Below are 15,377 nucleotides of genomic sequence, written 5' to 3' on the forward strand. Positions count from 1 at the left end.
CACCTTGTTATCTCAGATTCTCCAGCATCTGCAGTTCCTACTATCTCTTTTAATCCAGTGCTATTTTTAACTTCCTTAGCAGGTCACAAAAGGATATTTCTTGTTGAGTTTTTGATTTTAGTGGAATGTTGTTTGTTGAACATTTTTAATTGTTTCTTTAAGTGTTACCCACTGTTTATTTATCCCTGTACCCACTATACCTTCAGTCTATTGTTATGATCTTGAGAGAGTATAAACATGAAAAAAGAAAATTTAAACTCCCAGTCATTAACTGAAAGAAATACACTACATTTCATGTTTTAAATAAAAACATTTACTCTGCAAAAATTAAACAAAGCAATTTCACACTATAGTTTGTAAGCCCTTGTTCTTTAAACCTGAAAATATTGACAGACCATTTTCCATTTTTTTTAAATTCTACCTAAGAATTCCCATATACCTTGAAGCTCTTTCACTTCTTCTGGGACCAAAGCGAAATGTGCCAAATCTCTCAAGAAATCACTTTGACCCTCCTCCCTTATCCATTCTTCCAGGATATTAACATTTAGGAAGAATAGACAGGAGGAAATGGAGGTGAATTTACACTAATAATAGGGGATGGCATTAATACATTTGTGAGGGAGGATCTCGGCTCAGAAGAATAATGCACAGTATCTGTTTGGGTGGAATTAAGAAACAGCAAAAGGTCTTAGACATTGGTTGGAATTATTTATATGTTTCCAAATAGTACTGGCAGTGTGGGGCATGGTATTAATCAGGAATTGAGGGAAACATATTACATGGGCAACACAGTTATCCAGGACTGGGTGAAATCCATTGAGCACCAAAGCTGTGGATGAGTTTCTGGAGTGACTTAAGGATGATTTTCTGGAGCATTTTACAGAGGAGACAAGTACAGAAAAGGCCACTTTAGATATAATACAATGTGATGAAAAAGGGTGAATTAACAGTTCTGTTGTGAAAGAACCTTTAGGAATGAGTGACCACAATAATAATTTTACATTATGTTTGAAAATTAGGTAGTTCATTCTGAAGGAAGGGTGTTAAATTTAAATAAGGAATTCATGAAGGTATGCAGCTCAAATTGAGGTGGATTGGGAAAATGCATTAAAAGGCATCAAGTACATAGGAAATGGAGAGTCTTCAAAGAACTGCAGCAACCCTCAAGGGTTCCCTCAAGGTGCAAAAACTCACAAAAAAAATCTGTCAACCATGGCTGACAAAGGAACTTCAGGATTGTACAAGTTTAAAAGAAAAAGTCCATAAAGTTACTAGAAATAACAGTAATTCCGAGGGTTGGGGAGTTTAGAAAATACAGCTAAGGAGGATCAAAAAAATAATAAGGAAAGGGAGAAAAGAACACCAATGAAATTTAGCAACAAAACATAAAAATGGACTATGGGAGCTTTTTAAGATATGTAAAAATGAAATATTTGGCTAAAATGAATGAAGGTCCACTGCAGGCACAGTCAGGAGATTGATAATGGAGAATAAAGAAATGGCAAAGAAGCTAAATGATATCTTTTGTGTCTGTTTTCACTGAGGAAGACACCAGAAAACTTCCAGAACGAGAGATCCAAGTGGCATGGGACGATGAGGAGTTGAAGGAAATTACCATCAATAAGATGAAGATACTGGAGAAATTAATGGGAAATTAATTTTCAGTCTCTTTGTGCAATACTTGAGTTTCAAACAATCGCTAAATAAATTATGATCACCTTAATATTATTAATATTCTTCACCAGTCCAGGACACTCTCAGTTTCAACACCACTTACTGGTCGCAAGTATATGAAAGAAGGCAACCCATGTGTGACGCCAATCTCCTCTGCAACACAGTGTGTTGGCCGTCTTCATGCCATATTAACAGGGCTGAAAAATACCCCAAGTGAGAAATTATTACAGATTTTCAGGTAAGCTATATATGTTGAGGTATGGGTTGTATTCCTTAAGGGTAGCATTATGCAATGAGAGCAATACCCCAAGTAATAGCCTGGTTATTAATATTTGCAATTCAGTACAGGATTAGACAAGTGGGTGGGGGTTCCCCAACTTGCTGCCGAAGATATCACCACAAAGCCCACCTACACTGCAATGGGTGTCTGTTTTACACTCTGCATGACATTAAGCAGCTCAGAGTGAAACCTCTGCCCCCATCTGGGTCTGCATTCGATCCTGAAAGGAGGAGATGACAGGTAAATTTGGGAGGGGCTGGGTTTCTCAGTAGGGCCAAGAGGTTCTGGGGCAGGAGGCCAAGATTGCAGGATCCTAAGCCTAAGCCTAAGCCAGGTGGGAGGGGAAACCTGGGAAGGAAGCTTCTAATTGGAAAAAGGGGCCCTAGAAGGACACATTTACCAACATAACCCCTCCCGCAACTCCCCCACCCCAAAAAAATCCGCCCGAGGTCCAAGCAAGCTTACCTGCCATTTTTTCTGCCAATTGACAGCCTCTTTCCATTGACCGACAAATTGCAACTAGGCAGTAAGTGTCCCTTAAGGGCCTCAATCAGTGTAAACCAGGGCAGACTGTCTGAGGCCTTGCCACACCATAATGTCGTGACTACATCAGGGAAAGGCAGATAGGTACTTGGCAGGCACCAATAAAATTATAAAGGCCACCTCTCCCCTTCCAAAACCGGCCAACAGGGACCATTAAATTCATTTCATTATTATACATAATCTGAGACCATTGTTCCTTGTCTGGAAATATTTCTTACATTTTTAAAGGCACTTCAAACCTTTAAGTATTTCACACTGCTGCCACAAATATGAACCTGGAGCAGTTGATTCAGATTGCCCCATCTTACAACAGATCACAACCAATTTGCAGTCAGGAGAACTATGGAAATTATTATCTCAGGTGCTATTATTCACAATTGTTTGATGCAGCTGGGCAGGTAGAAATTGTGTGAATTTGTATTAAAGATCCATTCAAAGTTCATGGGAACAGATGAGAATAACTTGGTTTTTCTGCTGTGTTTAACTTTGGAAGGGCCCAATGAATTCCATGAAATAATTTGAAGGGGCTGATTAACTAGTAATGATGAACATCATTAAACATAAGTTGATTTTGTAATGGTATCTAATTATTATGATGGTCTAACAGTAGCTATTTCTGTAACTGTGGGGAGCTCTGCTACCTAGATCGCAGGTGTTATCAATGGAGCTGCAAGTGAATAACAATAATTTTTCACCTTAACCCTTCATTTTTCTAGCTTAAGGAAGCTAAGCTGTGAGAAGAGTTCAATAATAAAAGGGAGAGGTGTGTACATGTGCATCTGCAGCATGTTACTTGAACAAGTGAAGGCTGTTTGACCATTGGCTGAACACCATCTAATTGAACAAAAGATTGTAGCCAGTCTAAGCACTAAATTCAGTTGAGATGGGTAGAATCTTGCAGGGATCTGGACAGTGAAGGCTATGGTGAGATTTGTGGTGGCATTTGAAGATAAGTCCAGCAAGGATCATCTTGATGTTGGGAGTATGTCACTCCATCTTTTATGCTTTTATTGAGTGATGTAGCAAGGTTCTCACTAGGCTGTGGTGAGCGGCCAATTAAGGGCGATCATTGTTGTTAAATGCCTGTGGCATTTCTTCCTCAGCCGACCTTGGAACTGTCACAGTGAGGTGCTCACCAGATTGTGCTTCCACACCAATCACTTATACTAAGGTGTCGTTGTCTGAGCAGGTGAGAGCTGCAGGAGGCAGCCATACTGATGCTTCCTCTGAGGCCTCTGTACTGTTTCCTCAGAGTTCGAGGAGGTGGCTTCTGGGGGAGCCAGATGTTTCTCCTCGAGGGGAGCAGCGATACTGGATGTACCTGCTGGGAACACCACCACCTCCAAGTTCCCCTCAAAGTCACTCACCATCCTGAATTGGAAATACATTGCTGTTCCTTCACTGTCTCTGGGTCAAAATCCTGGAATTCCCTCCGTAATAGCATTGTGGGTCAACCCACAGCAGGAGGACTGCAGCGGTTCCAGAAGACAGCTCGCCACCACCTTCTCAAGGGCAACTAGGGACGGGCAAGAAATGCTGGCCCAGCCAGCGATGCCCACATCCCACAAATGACTAGAAAAAGAACCTGCAAGACATGAGAGAGACAGTGGTTAGACATGGTGTGCAATGAATGAGTGTGGCAGTGGGTTTAATGGGAGAGTGGCAGTGGAATTCATTATTTGGTGGAACATGGTTGCCTTAGCTTCCCGACATCAGCAGTTCCAGTCTTCCCCTGCGGGGGCCAGGATTCTGTCCTTGTGGGGGTTGAGGAGCCAAGTGTCTTGCAGCCCCTCACTCATAGGGCCTCCCTCTGCCTTTTTATGCATGGACTGTCTTCCCCTCTAATGACAGAAAAGGTGTGGAGGGGTGGAATAAATGAGCAACACAGCTGTTAGTGCTGGTGCATGTAGGGCAAATGTGGGGGGGGGGTGTTCAGAGAGATTGAAGAAGCAGTGGGCTGGCATGGAAGGTTAGTGTTGTGGCAAAACAAAAACAGAAACTGCTAGAGAAACGTTAACGTTTTGGGTCCAGTGACCCTTCTTCAGAACTTTATCAGAACTGGATCGCTGGGCCCAAAATGTTAACTCCGCTTTCTCTCCACAGATACTGCCAGACCTGCTGAGTTTCTCCAGCAATTTCTGCTTTTGTTTCAGATTTTGAGCGTCCATCCAGTTCTTTGTTTTTTTTTTTTGTGGTGTTGTTGTGAGATATTGGGGAGTGATGAGAGTGAGTGTGGGAAGGTGTTGCAGGCAATAGAGAGAGTGGCAGAGCCTGAGCCTTGGTGGGAAATGGGTTATGGGTGCAATGGCAGAAATAGTGTGAGGTAGCAGAGAGCAGAGTGTAGCACTTAGCCTGGCAGAACAGAGAAGGTTATTAACCTTGCTTTGACTCTGCTGGCTGGTGCTTGCATCCTGGAGATGGCACTGACCCAGCTGGCAACCTTGGACCAGGGTAACAGGATCTGGTGGCAGAGCTTCCTCTGCCAATCCTCCGGGAAGAGGGTTCCTCTCCTTTGCAACTCCCCACGTCCCAGGAACTCCGGGCCCCTGTTGGAGAATCATGGTGCCATCTTCCCCTTCTCCAATGATGCCAGTGCTCATTGGGTACACAAGCTCTTTTAAAGATGGCCCAGATGCATAGAACACAAGTCTTTCAGTAAATATCTGCTGAGCTAAGAGTTGTTCTGGGAACGTTATATGTTAAGATTAGGTGGAGAGTGGACATGACAGATGCCATAGGGGTGAGGTACATTATTAACACAGCAAGTTTATTCAGATACAATGAGAAAACCCACTAGACCTTATGGCAAAGCTTTCCCAATGTCCTTTCTATTGATCCATTAATCCAAAAAATAGATTCAAGTAGAGAACGTTCAAACTAAGGAAGTAGATGATGGCAAGTGTAATCAACAAAGTTTTTGGTCAGCTCCTTAATGATACTTACAATAGCAGCAACTATGTTGTGCTTTTAACATAATGAAAACTCCCAAGGTGCTTCACGAGAGCATTATAAAACCAGGTACGTCACTGAACCATGTAAAGAGCTATTAGGTCAGATGTTCAAAAGCTTGGTTAAATGTAGGTTTTAAACAGTGTCTTTAAAAGCAGAGTAATACAGAGAGTTAGAAGTAAAGACAACAAATCCCAAACCCCAGGACCTGGGGAAGTGAAGGCAATGACCATCGCTGATAGATGAATTAATATTGGTGATGCACAAGAAGCCAGGTTTTGGGGAGCTAAGATATTCCAGGGGGTTATGATGGTAGAGGAGATAGAGAGGGCGAGGCCATGGAGGGATTTAAAACAAGGATCAAGATTTAAAAATCAAGATATTGCTTGATCAGGAACTAAGGGAGGTCAAGAAGGACAGGACTGGTAGGAGAACAAGACCAAGTGTCATTTAAGACACAGGCAACACAGTTCTGGATTACCCAAAATTTACAGATGAATGATGAAAATACAATGAGTATGGAGAGAGTCTTGGGGATAATAAGAAAAAAGAAATAAGGATGGAATTAAATGTTGCTTACGGGATCCAGAGAAATACAAAAACAAATTTTCAGATATATTCTTAATGAAAACTATTAAAGACCAGTGAATCAGTTTTTAAAAAGTACAGAACATAATAGAGATTCTGGAGAATTATTTATTCATAACTGAAGATGATTATATAATATTTGGAAATGATGTAATATTTCAGGAGAAATTGGAAAGTACTGCTTCCCCAGAAAGTGAGAACAGATACTTGACATTACGCTTCTAACAGTGACAATATGGACTAGTCTGAATATAAAAATGAAGCAATCATCAATCGAGTAAACCTATGCAGGATGTATTACATAAAGCAATAGGTGATAAATTTGGTTTTGGACAATGGGGTGTAATGGGGGACAGAAAATTAGCAAAATGTTTGAGTCACATTTGAAGGTAGATACTAAAGAATTACTAAAATATAGACCAGTAAAGATTTTCACCGGCACATCTGTATGCATTTCCCAGAGAAATGCAACATAGTGTGAAACTAAGGCAATGACATGATGAGAAATGATGTCATTGACACTGCTCAGTTTATGTTGTCATTAAATTATATGACCTGGTGATTTTTTTTTTTTTAAACTTTTTGCACACTTGTAATTTTATGACATAAGTGAGGTGATTTTTTTTTAAGTAAAACAGAAAAGATCTCTATCCAACTTTACAATAAACAGCCTGCCAACAAAGCTGCAGATTCCCAGCAATTTAGTTTACAGGTAATTTATTATGCTGAAAAATAGGCATTCCTCCATTTTCACTTTTGCTGACACAGGAGTCCAACCCTGTAGAAATCAGTGTTTATTCACAGTTGTTCAGATGCATGACGATGTGTTTACCTTTCTGTCAGGTCCTGCTCCAGAGATCCCACACAGTCTGTTCTTAACAGAGTCAAAGAGATGGGTGAAATATTTTGTCACCATTACACACAGTCTACCAAGGATCACTCTGGCTTCTCAATAGGTACAGTACAATTAAGACTATAAGTTACTGAGAAAACCATTACTGAAGAGTGAGAGGAATAATGGCTGTGTAATTATCGTGTGGTCAACAATGTAGTCATCACTGACCAGAAACTTAATTATACCTGTCATGTAAACACTGTGGTTACAAGTGCTGATTAGAGGATGAGTATTGTATGATGAATAACTCAGCTTCTGACTCCCAAAATCCTCCTCCTATCTCCAAAGTGCAAGTTGTGTGATAAATTAATATCTGCTTTCCTGGATGAGTCCAGATGCAGCAACACTTAAGGTTCTTGACACCATGCAGGACAAACAGTTCATTCGATTGGCATGCCATTCACCACTTGAAATATTCACTGTTTGCACCACCGACACACAGTGGCAGAGAGTATACTGTCTACAAAATGCATTTGCAACAAGCCGCCTTTGGCAATACCTTCCGAATCCAGAATCTCTGTCACCGGAAGAACTGATGCAGGGGAACACCACCACCTACAAATTCCCCTGAAAGTCACAAATCATTCTATCTCAGATATTTTGAAGATTCTTTCACTGGATGTGTGCTGCCCATCCCTGATTGCCATTGAGAAATGGTCTTCTTGAACTGCTGTCAATCCATGTGGTGGAGGTACCACCCACAGTACTGTTGGGAAGGGAGTTCCAGGATTTTGATCCAACATTGATGGAGCAGTGATATCATTCCAAGTTAAGATGGTGTATGGCTTGGAACAGAACTTACAGGTCATGGTGTTCACTTTTGTATCATGACTTATCTCCTGTTTCTGTTATTGTTACTGAGCCAAAATCCTGAACTCTTTTCCCAGCTGCACCACATGAACTGCAGTGGATCAAGAAGACAGTTTAGATCCATCAGATGCTGGGCAACAAATTCTGGCCTTTTCAGTAATGCCCACTACCATGAACACTGCCAAAAAGCTATTCTTCTTTTGTGTCGTATAGTATTTTGCTATGAGGGACTCTCCTTCTCAATCTCTCCCCTCTCCTGAAGCAAGGTGACCCTCGGGTTAAACCAGCACCAGTTATCTCTCTCCAATGAATGAGCAGCCCTATGGTCCGGTAGTACTATGGCAAGTTTACCTTTACCTTTGTATTGACAATGCATTCTTCCATATAAAAATGAACATGTAGTTTGTATTTGAGGAAGTAATACTGGAGACATGACTGGAAGAGGTTTTTGTCAGAACCTCTTTGAAAATTCCATTTGTCATGAGGGTGATAATTCTTGTCTGCAGCCTCAGTTATGTGACTCTTCTGATGTCCATTTCTTCGACAAATACCAATTTAGGCTATTTTGGCTGCAAGTTCCAATCCATCTCTTGCCATTCTCAGCCCACCTTTTACAACGTTCCTCAAAATCTCACTTCAACTCAACCAGATGCATTGCTGCCTGCACCAACTGTGTGAATGAACTCATACCTAAGTCTTTTTCAGATCTTGCTATTTTCGTGACACTAAGAACGAAGCAGATTTTATTAACATAGAAACATAAAAAAACAGGTGCGAGCGTAGGCCATTAGCCCTTTGAGCTTGTATCACTGGCTGATCATGAAATTTCAATATCCCACTCCAGCTTTCTCTCTATAACTCTTGATCCTTTTAGCCGCAAGGGCCACGTCCAGTTCCCTCTTAAATATATCTAGCAAACTGGCCCCCAACTGCTAGCTGTGGTAGAAAATTCCACAAGTTCACAACTCTGAGTGAAGGAATTCTTCCTCATCTCAATCCTGAATGACTTACCCCTTAAGAAAGCACTATTTGTAGTTATAGAGTCATACAGAATGGAAACAGACTGTTTTTGGTCCACCTCGTTCATGCCAACCATGTTTCCCAAAATAAACTAGTCCCTGCGTTTGGCCCATATTCCCCAAACCTTTCCTACTCTTGTACCTGTCTGATCTTTTAAATGTTGTAACTGTACCAGCATCTACCACTTCTCATAGTTCATTCCACATATGAACCACGCTCTGTGTGAAAAAAGTTGCCTCTCAAGTTCCTTTTTAAATCTTTCTCCTCTCTCCTTAAAATTGTGTCCCCTAGTTTTGAACTCCCCTACCCCAGGGCAAAAATCTTTGCTATTCACCTTATCTATGCCTCATGATTTTATAAACTTCTACATGGTCACCCTTCAACCTCCTACACTGCATTGAAAAAAGTCCCAACCTATCCAGTCTCTCCTTATAACTCAAACCCTCCAGTTCTGGCAACATCCTGGTCAATCTTTTCTGAACTCTCTCCAATTTAATAATATTGTTCCTTTGGCAGGGCAACCAGAACTGTACACAGTACTCCAAATGTGGCCTCACCAATGTCCTGTACAACCTCAACTTGATGTCCTGACTCCTATACTCAATGGTCTGAGCAATGAAAGCAAGTGTGATTAACGCCTTCTTCACCACCCTGTCTACCTGTGACACAATGTTCAAAGAACTATGTACCTGAACCCCCTCGGGGTTTCTGTTTGACGACACTCCCCAAAGCCCTACCATTAACTGTATAAATCCTGCCTTGTTTGTTTTACTAAAATGCAATACCCTGCCATTTATCTAAATTAAATTCCATCTGCCACTCCTCAGCCCATTGGCTCAATTGATCAAGATCCCTTTGTAATCTTTGATAGCCTTCTTCACTGTCGACTATATCATCAATTTTGGTGTCTTCTGCAAACTTATTAACTATGCTTCCTAAATTCTCATCCAAATCATTTATATAAATGACCAACAACAGTGGACCCAGCACCAGTCCCTGTGGAACACTGCTGGTTGCAGGCATCCAGTCTGAAAAACAACCCTCCACCACCACCCTCTGTTTCCTACCATCGAGCCAATTTTGTATCCAATTGGCAACCTGTCCCTGAATCTCTTGATCTAACTTTACTAATCAGTCTACCACGTGGAACCTTGTTAAAGACTTTAGTAAAGTCCATGTAGACAACATCTACTGCTCTTTCCTTATCAAACTTTTTGGTTACATCCACAAAAAATGTAATCAAGTCTGAGACATGATTTCCCATGCACAAAGCCATGCTGACTATTCCTAATCAGTCCTTGTCTCTCCAAATGCATGTAAATGCACGTAAATGCTTTCTTTCAGAATCCCCTCCAACAATTTACCCACCACCGATATCAGACTCACCGGTCTATAGGCCCCAGGCTAACATTAGCCACCCTCAAGTCCTTCAGGACCTCACCTGTGGCTGTATGTGATACAAATATCTCTACTAGGGGCCGCACAATTTCTTCCCTAACTTCCCACAATGTCCTGGGTTACACTTGCTCAACTCCTGAAGATTTATCCACCTTTGTTTTTTAGGAGCTCCAGCACCACCTCTACTGTAATGTGGACTGTTTTCAAGACATCAGTACTTACTTCCCTCCATTCCCTAGCCTCCATTTCTGTATCCACAGTAAATACTGACACAAAATATTCATTTAGTATCTCTCCCATCCCCTATGGTTCCACACACTGATCTTTAAGGGGTCCTATTCTCTCCCTAGTTGCTCTTTTGCTGTTAATGTATTTGTAGAATCTCTTTGGATTACCCTTAACCTTATCTGTCAAGGCTATCTCATATCCTCTTTTTGCCCTCCTTATTTCTCCCTTAAGAATGCCCCTACACCCCTTAAGTACTTGATCCCAGTTGGCTGTACCTAACATATAACTCCTTATTATTGATCTCTTGTGGTAAATTGTTTCTTTGGAAGAATGTAAGAGAATGTAATGAATAGTGGTTTTGTTGTGAAAAGTGGGCCTGCTAATATTTAATACCTAATATTTAATAATATCTTTAATTACACAGACAGTACTACCAAGTGCCTTCGACTTGCAGAAGTTCTTTACTACAAAGTCCTGGAAACAGTCATTGAGCAGGAAAAAAGGAGGTTAGGAGATATAGATCTGACTGTAAGTACAAATTAAAATGTTTTCAAAAACATAGAAGTTATGGAGTGTAATTTTGACAGTAACCTTTACTGCACCAACAATACAGAAGAGTCCGCTCTAGTTTGAGCTTTTGCATTAACTGCATAATATTTATATGAAGTCAGCACTAGTAATATGTCAAAGGTAAAACATTTTCTATCCATATTTGCTTAGTGTATTATCCCTTGTCACTCACAGTACTTCTAAGATTCCACATGAATCTTTAATTGCTCATGGCCGATTTCATAATTCTGTTAGTTCGTTGTCAGCGACTTTGATTTTAAAAATTGAGGCTATGGAGGAATGAATTCCTTGAGCTATATTCCTTGCTTGATGCCATCACTTCTCCATTGATCTTCCAGCGTGTTTGTTGGCATCACTACCTGATGAATCGGCTGGAATTGGGGGGAATCTCATCAAAGATCCAACATGAAAGTTGCTTCGATAGTGTTTAAAGTTTGGAAGCTTTAATAAGTTCCTTTATGTTAAAAATAGCCTTAGTAAAATGGCAAGGCTTCCAATAAACAGCCCATTGCTCCGGTTTTGAATTATATTGAATGTCACTTGGAAAAATATGGATTAAGTAGGGAAAGTTGACATTTAATTTGAAGTTTTTTGATGAGGTGTTAGACATGATATGGTATTTGCAAACTTCCAATCAGCTTGAGATAAGTCAAAGCCTGTGGAATAAGAGTCAAAATGATAGAATGGATACAAAGTAAACTGAGTGATGGGAAGCAGAGTAGTGCTGGATAGTTATTTTTTCAGACTGGGGAAGGGGATACAGTGATGTCCTCCAGGGGTTGATTTTGAGACCAGTTTTTTCCTGATATTAATACTCTAGACTTTGGTGTACAGGGTGCAATTTTGAAAATGTAGGGACATGAATAGGCTGGTGGAATGGGCAATCACATGATGTTTAATGAAGTGAAATGTAAAGAGTTACATTTTTGTAAGAAGAATGAGGAGAGAAAATATAAAATTTAAAAGGGGTAAAGCAACATAGAGGCCTGGGGATATATGTGCATTAATTCTTAGATGGTGGCAGTGCAGCTTGAGAAAGTGCTTAGTAAAGCATACAGGATGCTGGGTTTTATAAATAGGATACAGAGTACAAAAGAAAGGAACCTTTATAATCCGGGTCAGTGTGGTATATTGTCAAGTTCTTGTTACCTGGCTTTAGTAAGGATGTGTAGGCATTATATAGGGTGCAGAAAAGATGCACCAGAAGAGTTTTTATAGATTTGGTTATCTCTTCAAATTGGAGAAATTAGAGTTGTTCTCCTTAAAGAAGTTTGAGAGGAGATTTGATAGAAGTATTCAAAATAATGAAAAGTCTAAATAGTGGAGATGGGGAGAAATTGTTCCCATTGATGCAACAGAAGAGGGCCAGAGGAGATAGATTTAAGGTGAAAGAAAGTGTCAATTTGAGGAAAAGCATTTTTTTTCCAAAGTGAGTTGTTTAAGATGTCCTTACTACTTGTGAAAGGCACAAGGAACAGGCGCATTCATAGGCGAATTGGATAAGCAATAAAGAAAGAAATGAAGGAATGTAGGAAAGAGCAGGGGAGTACTGGATGAGTGACTCTCTCACAGAATCAGCATGATGGACTGAATGGCATTTAGCCATGCTATATAACTATTCTACAATTCTATTTGACTTTGCATTTTAAGTGGTTTTGATTTTTTTGTCACAATGATTTTGTTCCTGTATTTTTTTTCTCAAAAATAATGTGAACAATATGTGAACAAATGGCCATGGGAAATAAAGCATTAGCTTGTGCTGTCACAATGGCCAGTTAGAGCTTTATATGCCATTCAGATCAGTAAGTTTCTTAAATATTGTATTTTTATGATCAATCCATCAAATGAATGTTTGAAGCTTTCAGTTTATACTTTTCTAAGTATGGCAAATGTTTCTGTTTCCTATACAGGGGATATTGGAACAAGATGTATTTCACCGATCTCTTCTGGCTTGTTGCCTTGAAATAGTTATCTTTTCTTATAAACCTCCAGGGGACTATTCGTGGATCATTGAGATCTATGACCTTCCACCTTATCACTTTTATAAGGTAGGCAATGCATGGCATACTAATTCACCTTCGAAGAGCACTATTAAATTATTGCATGGAATGAGGTCTAATAGGCCTATATTTTCCATGAATAATTGCTTGAAGAAAGATTCTGACGTTATTTTGCTGGTTGTTGTTATTATTATTATTGAAATTATGGTTTTCTTTCACGTTTGCGGTCATCCGTTTCTTTTGTTTTTCTACATTTTCAATGAGATGGCCTTATTTTCCTCCAGTTGCTCCTAACCCCCTCCCCTTCCCCCCCCCTTATCATGTGAATCTGGTGATAAACTATTTTAAATTGGGTCCTTTTAACTTCAGGTGAGTCCAGCTGTATATTGTTTTCGGTTCACTCAAATGCCTTGATTGAGCAACTGCAGGGCTACTGCCTGAAAAGTGATCCTGACATAAAATTTGGGAGGAGATATTGTGCAACTCTTGCAGCTCCTAAAATCAGTTCCTGACAGTACTTTGACATGTTTGCTATAGTGAGAAAAAGTGGTTCACTAAACCCCAATGCACAGCACAGTACAGTGCTGCTGCAGTTTTAAAGGAGAAAAACAGAACAGTCCAAGGGAGTGTGTGTGTCAGTGGCTGCTTTGATGTTACAAAATCATCAGTCTGATGGAGCAATGAGAACCCATCTACTTCCCAGTTTTTCTCTGTAGTCTGCAGTGGAAATACCTGCCAGGTGCTCTCCCCAGTGATGTAAAAGATGTGAATAATATCCATCACTCTTCAGATACATAGAACTTCCATATTCTGATCCGTATCAGTGGTGTGTGATGAACTGTGCATAGAGTGCTGAGGGATCCAACAATACAGATCTCTGATCCTACTGCCTCTGCCTAAAGGCTTACGAACTGGTGCACTCAGAATGGCAGGCATAGGAAGAGCCCATATGTCTTAGCGTGGCTGCCAGAAAGCTTCGCTTTGATTTATTGGAGCAGAAGAGGATGCTGAAGCCAAGGACAAGCAAAGAATTGTTATAATATCAGTGGCTGAGCCTCGAAACTCTGAAAATTCAGTAATCCTGCTGCAGATGTTCACTATGTCCCAGTAAAGTGAGTGCAAGTTTGTTTCCACCTAAAGGCAAGAACATTAATAATTTTGTCTTAATCAGACCCAGAACTATATTTTTCAAACAAACTGTTCAGGAGTGATCCATTGTTTCCCCTCTGGTTCATGAATAAATTTGACAGTCTGCTTCCCAATCTGGAAGTGCCTTGCAATGACATTTTTTACTCTATATCAATCCATGTGCTGATCCCTAATGTAAACCTGTTCAGCATAATGCATGATGTGGTGCCAATCTTAAATTGTTCCTGGTTGTCAGAAAGCACTATCTGAAATTATTCCACCTTATGGGGGAAAAAAAAGCTCCTTAATAAACCTGAATTTATTACAGTGATGGCAGCAACAGGAAATCCTTTTGATGGGTTTTATGTACAGAATATTTTGAAATGAGATTTCTAAAGTTGATTGCCTATCTTGTAGGTGATAGAAGTACTTATAAGGGCAGAGGACGGTCTCTTCAGGGAGGTAGTGAAACACCTAAATCATATTGAGGAAACAATCCTGGAAAACATGGCGTGGAAACAAGAATCACCCCTTTGGGATGGAATTAAAGATGCAGAAAACAAGGTTCCAACATGTGAGGAGGTGAGTATCCATCTTCAATTTATTGTACAATCTTGTAGTCTACATTAGTTTCATCATAAACTGTTGCCATCATTCTGATATCTGGAGAAATAAATTCTATTTATAAAGGATAAAGGTGGAAATGAACATGCGTGATTTGTGGCGGATAAAATGCATCCAGTAGTGCTTCTGGATATATACATATTTAAGAATCAGAAGGAAATGGCTCTTGTCATGCACCGGTAGTGTCCCTACCACTGGGCCCGGAGGCATGGGTTCAAGTCCCACTTGCTCCAGAGGTGTGTAATAACTTCTCTGAACATATTGATTAGAAAATATCTAAAATAACTCGTGAGGTCTGCAGTGCATTATCTATGCCTCAAAAAGTCATTTTGATTTAGCCCCCTTTGTGTTCCTCCTTTTTTGGCTTTTAGTTTTTGAATTTTTAATTCATGTCATATTTATTCTAGTGTTTGTTAGTTGTTATTTTTGTGATTCCGTTTATTTAGAACAGAGCTGAAATCTTGGTGTACATGTTTTCCCCTCTCCCATCATAGCTCCCTTAGTTTCTCCCCTTTTGGCTGTTGGTTTTCATTACCCTGCCTCTGGTGGGTGGTTTTTGTTTCTGTTTTATTTGAGAATCAAAAAGAGCTGAGATCTTCCCTAGTCGGGTGTTGGCTTCTAGACAGCAAAAAGTCCAAAGGGGAAAGCGAGACTGTAGATTTATATGAAG

The 15,377-nt window shown here is 40.2% G+C and overlaps 1 protein-coding gene across 1 annotated transcript in view; it reads left to right on the plus strand.

The window, feature by feature from the left end:
• Positions 1–15,377, plus strand: part of rbl2 (retinoblastoma-like 2 (p130)) — a 46,191-nt gene that overhangs the window by 4,830 nt on the left and 25,984 nt on the right. The window contains exons 4-8 of the mRNA XM_048606114.1: positions 1,746–1,912; positions 6,878–6,990; positions 10,810–10,913; positions 12,866–13,003; positions 14,501–14,665. Of these exons, the coding sequence (XP_048462071.1) occupies positions 1,746–1,912; positions 6,878–6,990; positions 10,810–10,913; positions 12,866–13,003; positions 14,501–14,665 (687 nt within the window). The remainder of the gene's footprint in view (positions 1–1,745; positions 1,913–6,877; positions 6,991–10,809; positions 10,914–12,865; positions 13,004–14,500; positions 14,666–15,377) is intronic.

The sequence above is a fragment of the Rhincodon typus genome, chromosome 15, assembly GCF_021869965.1.
Source record: "Rhincodon typus isolate 14 chromosome 15, sRhiTyp1.1, whole genome shotgun sequence".
Lineage (NCBI taxonomy): Eukaryota > Metazoa > Chordata > Chondrichthyes > Orectolobiformes > Rhincodontidae > Rhincodon > Rhincodon typus.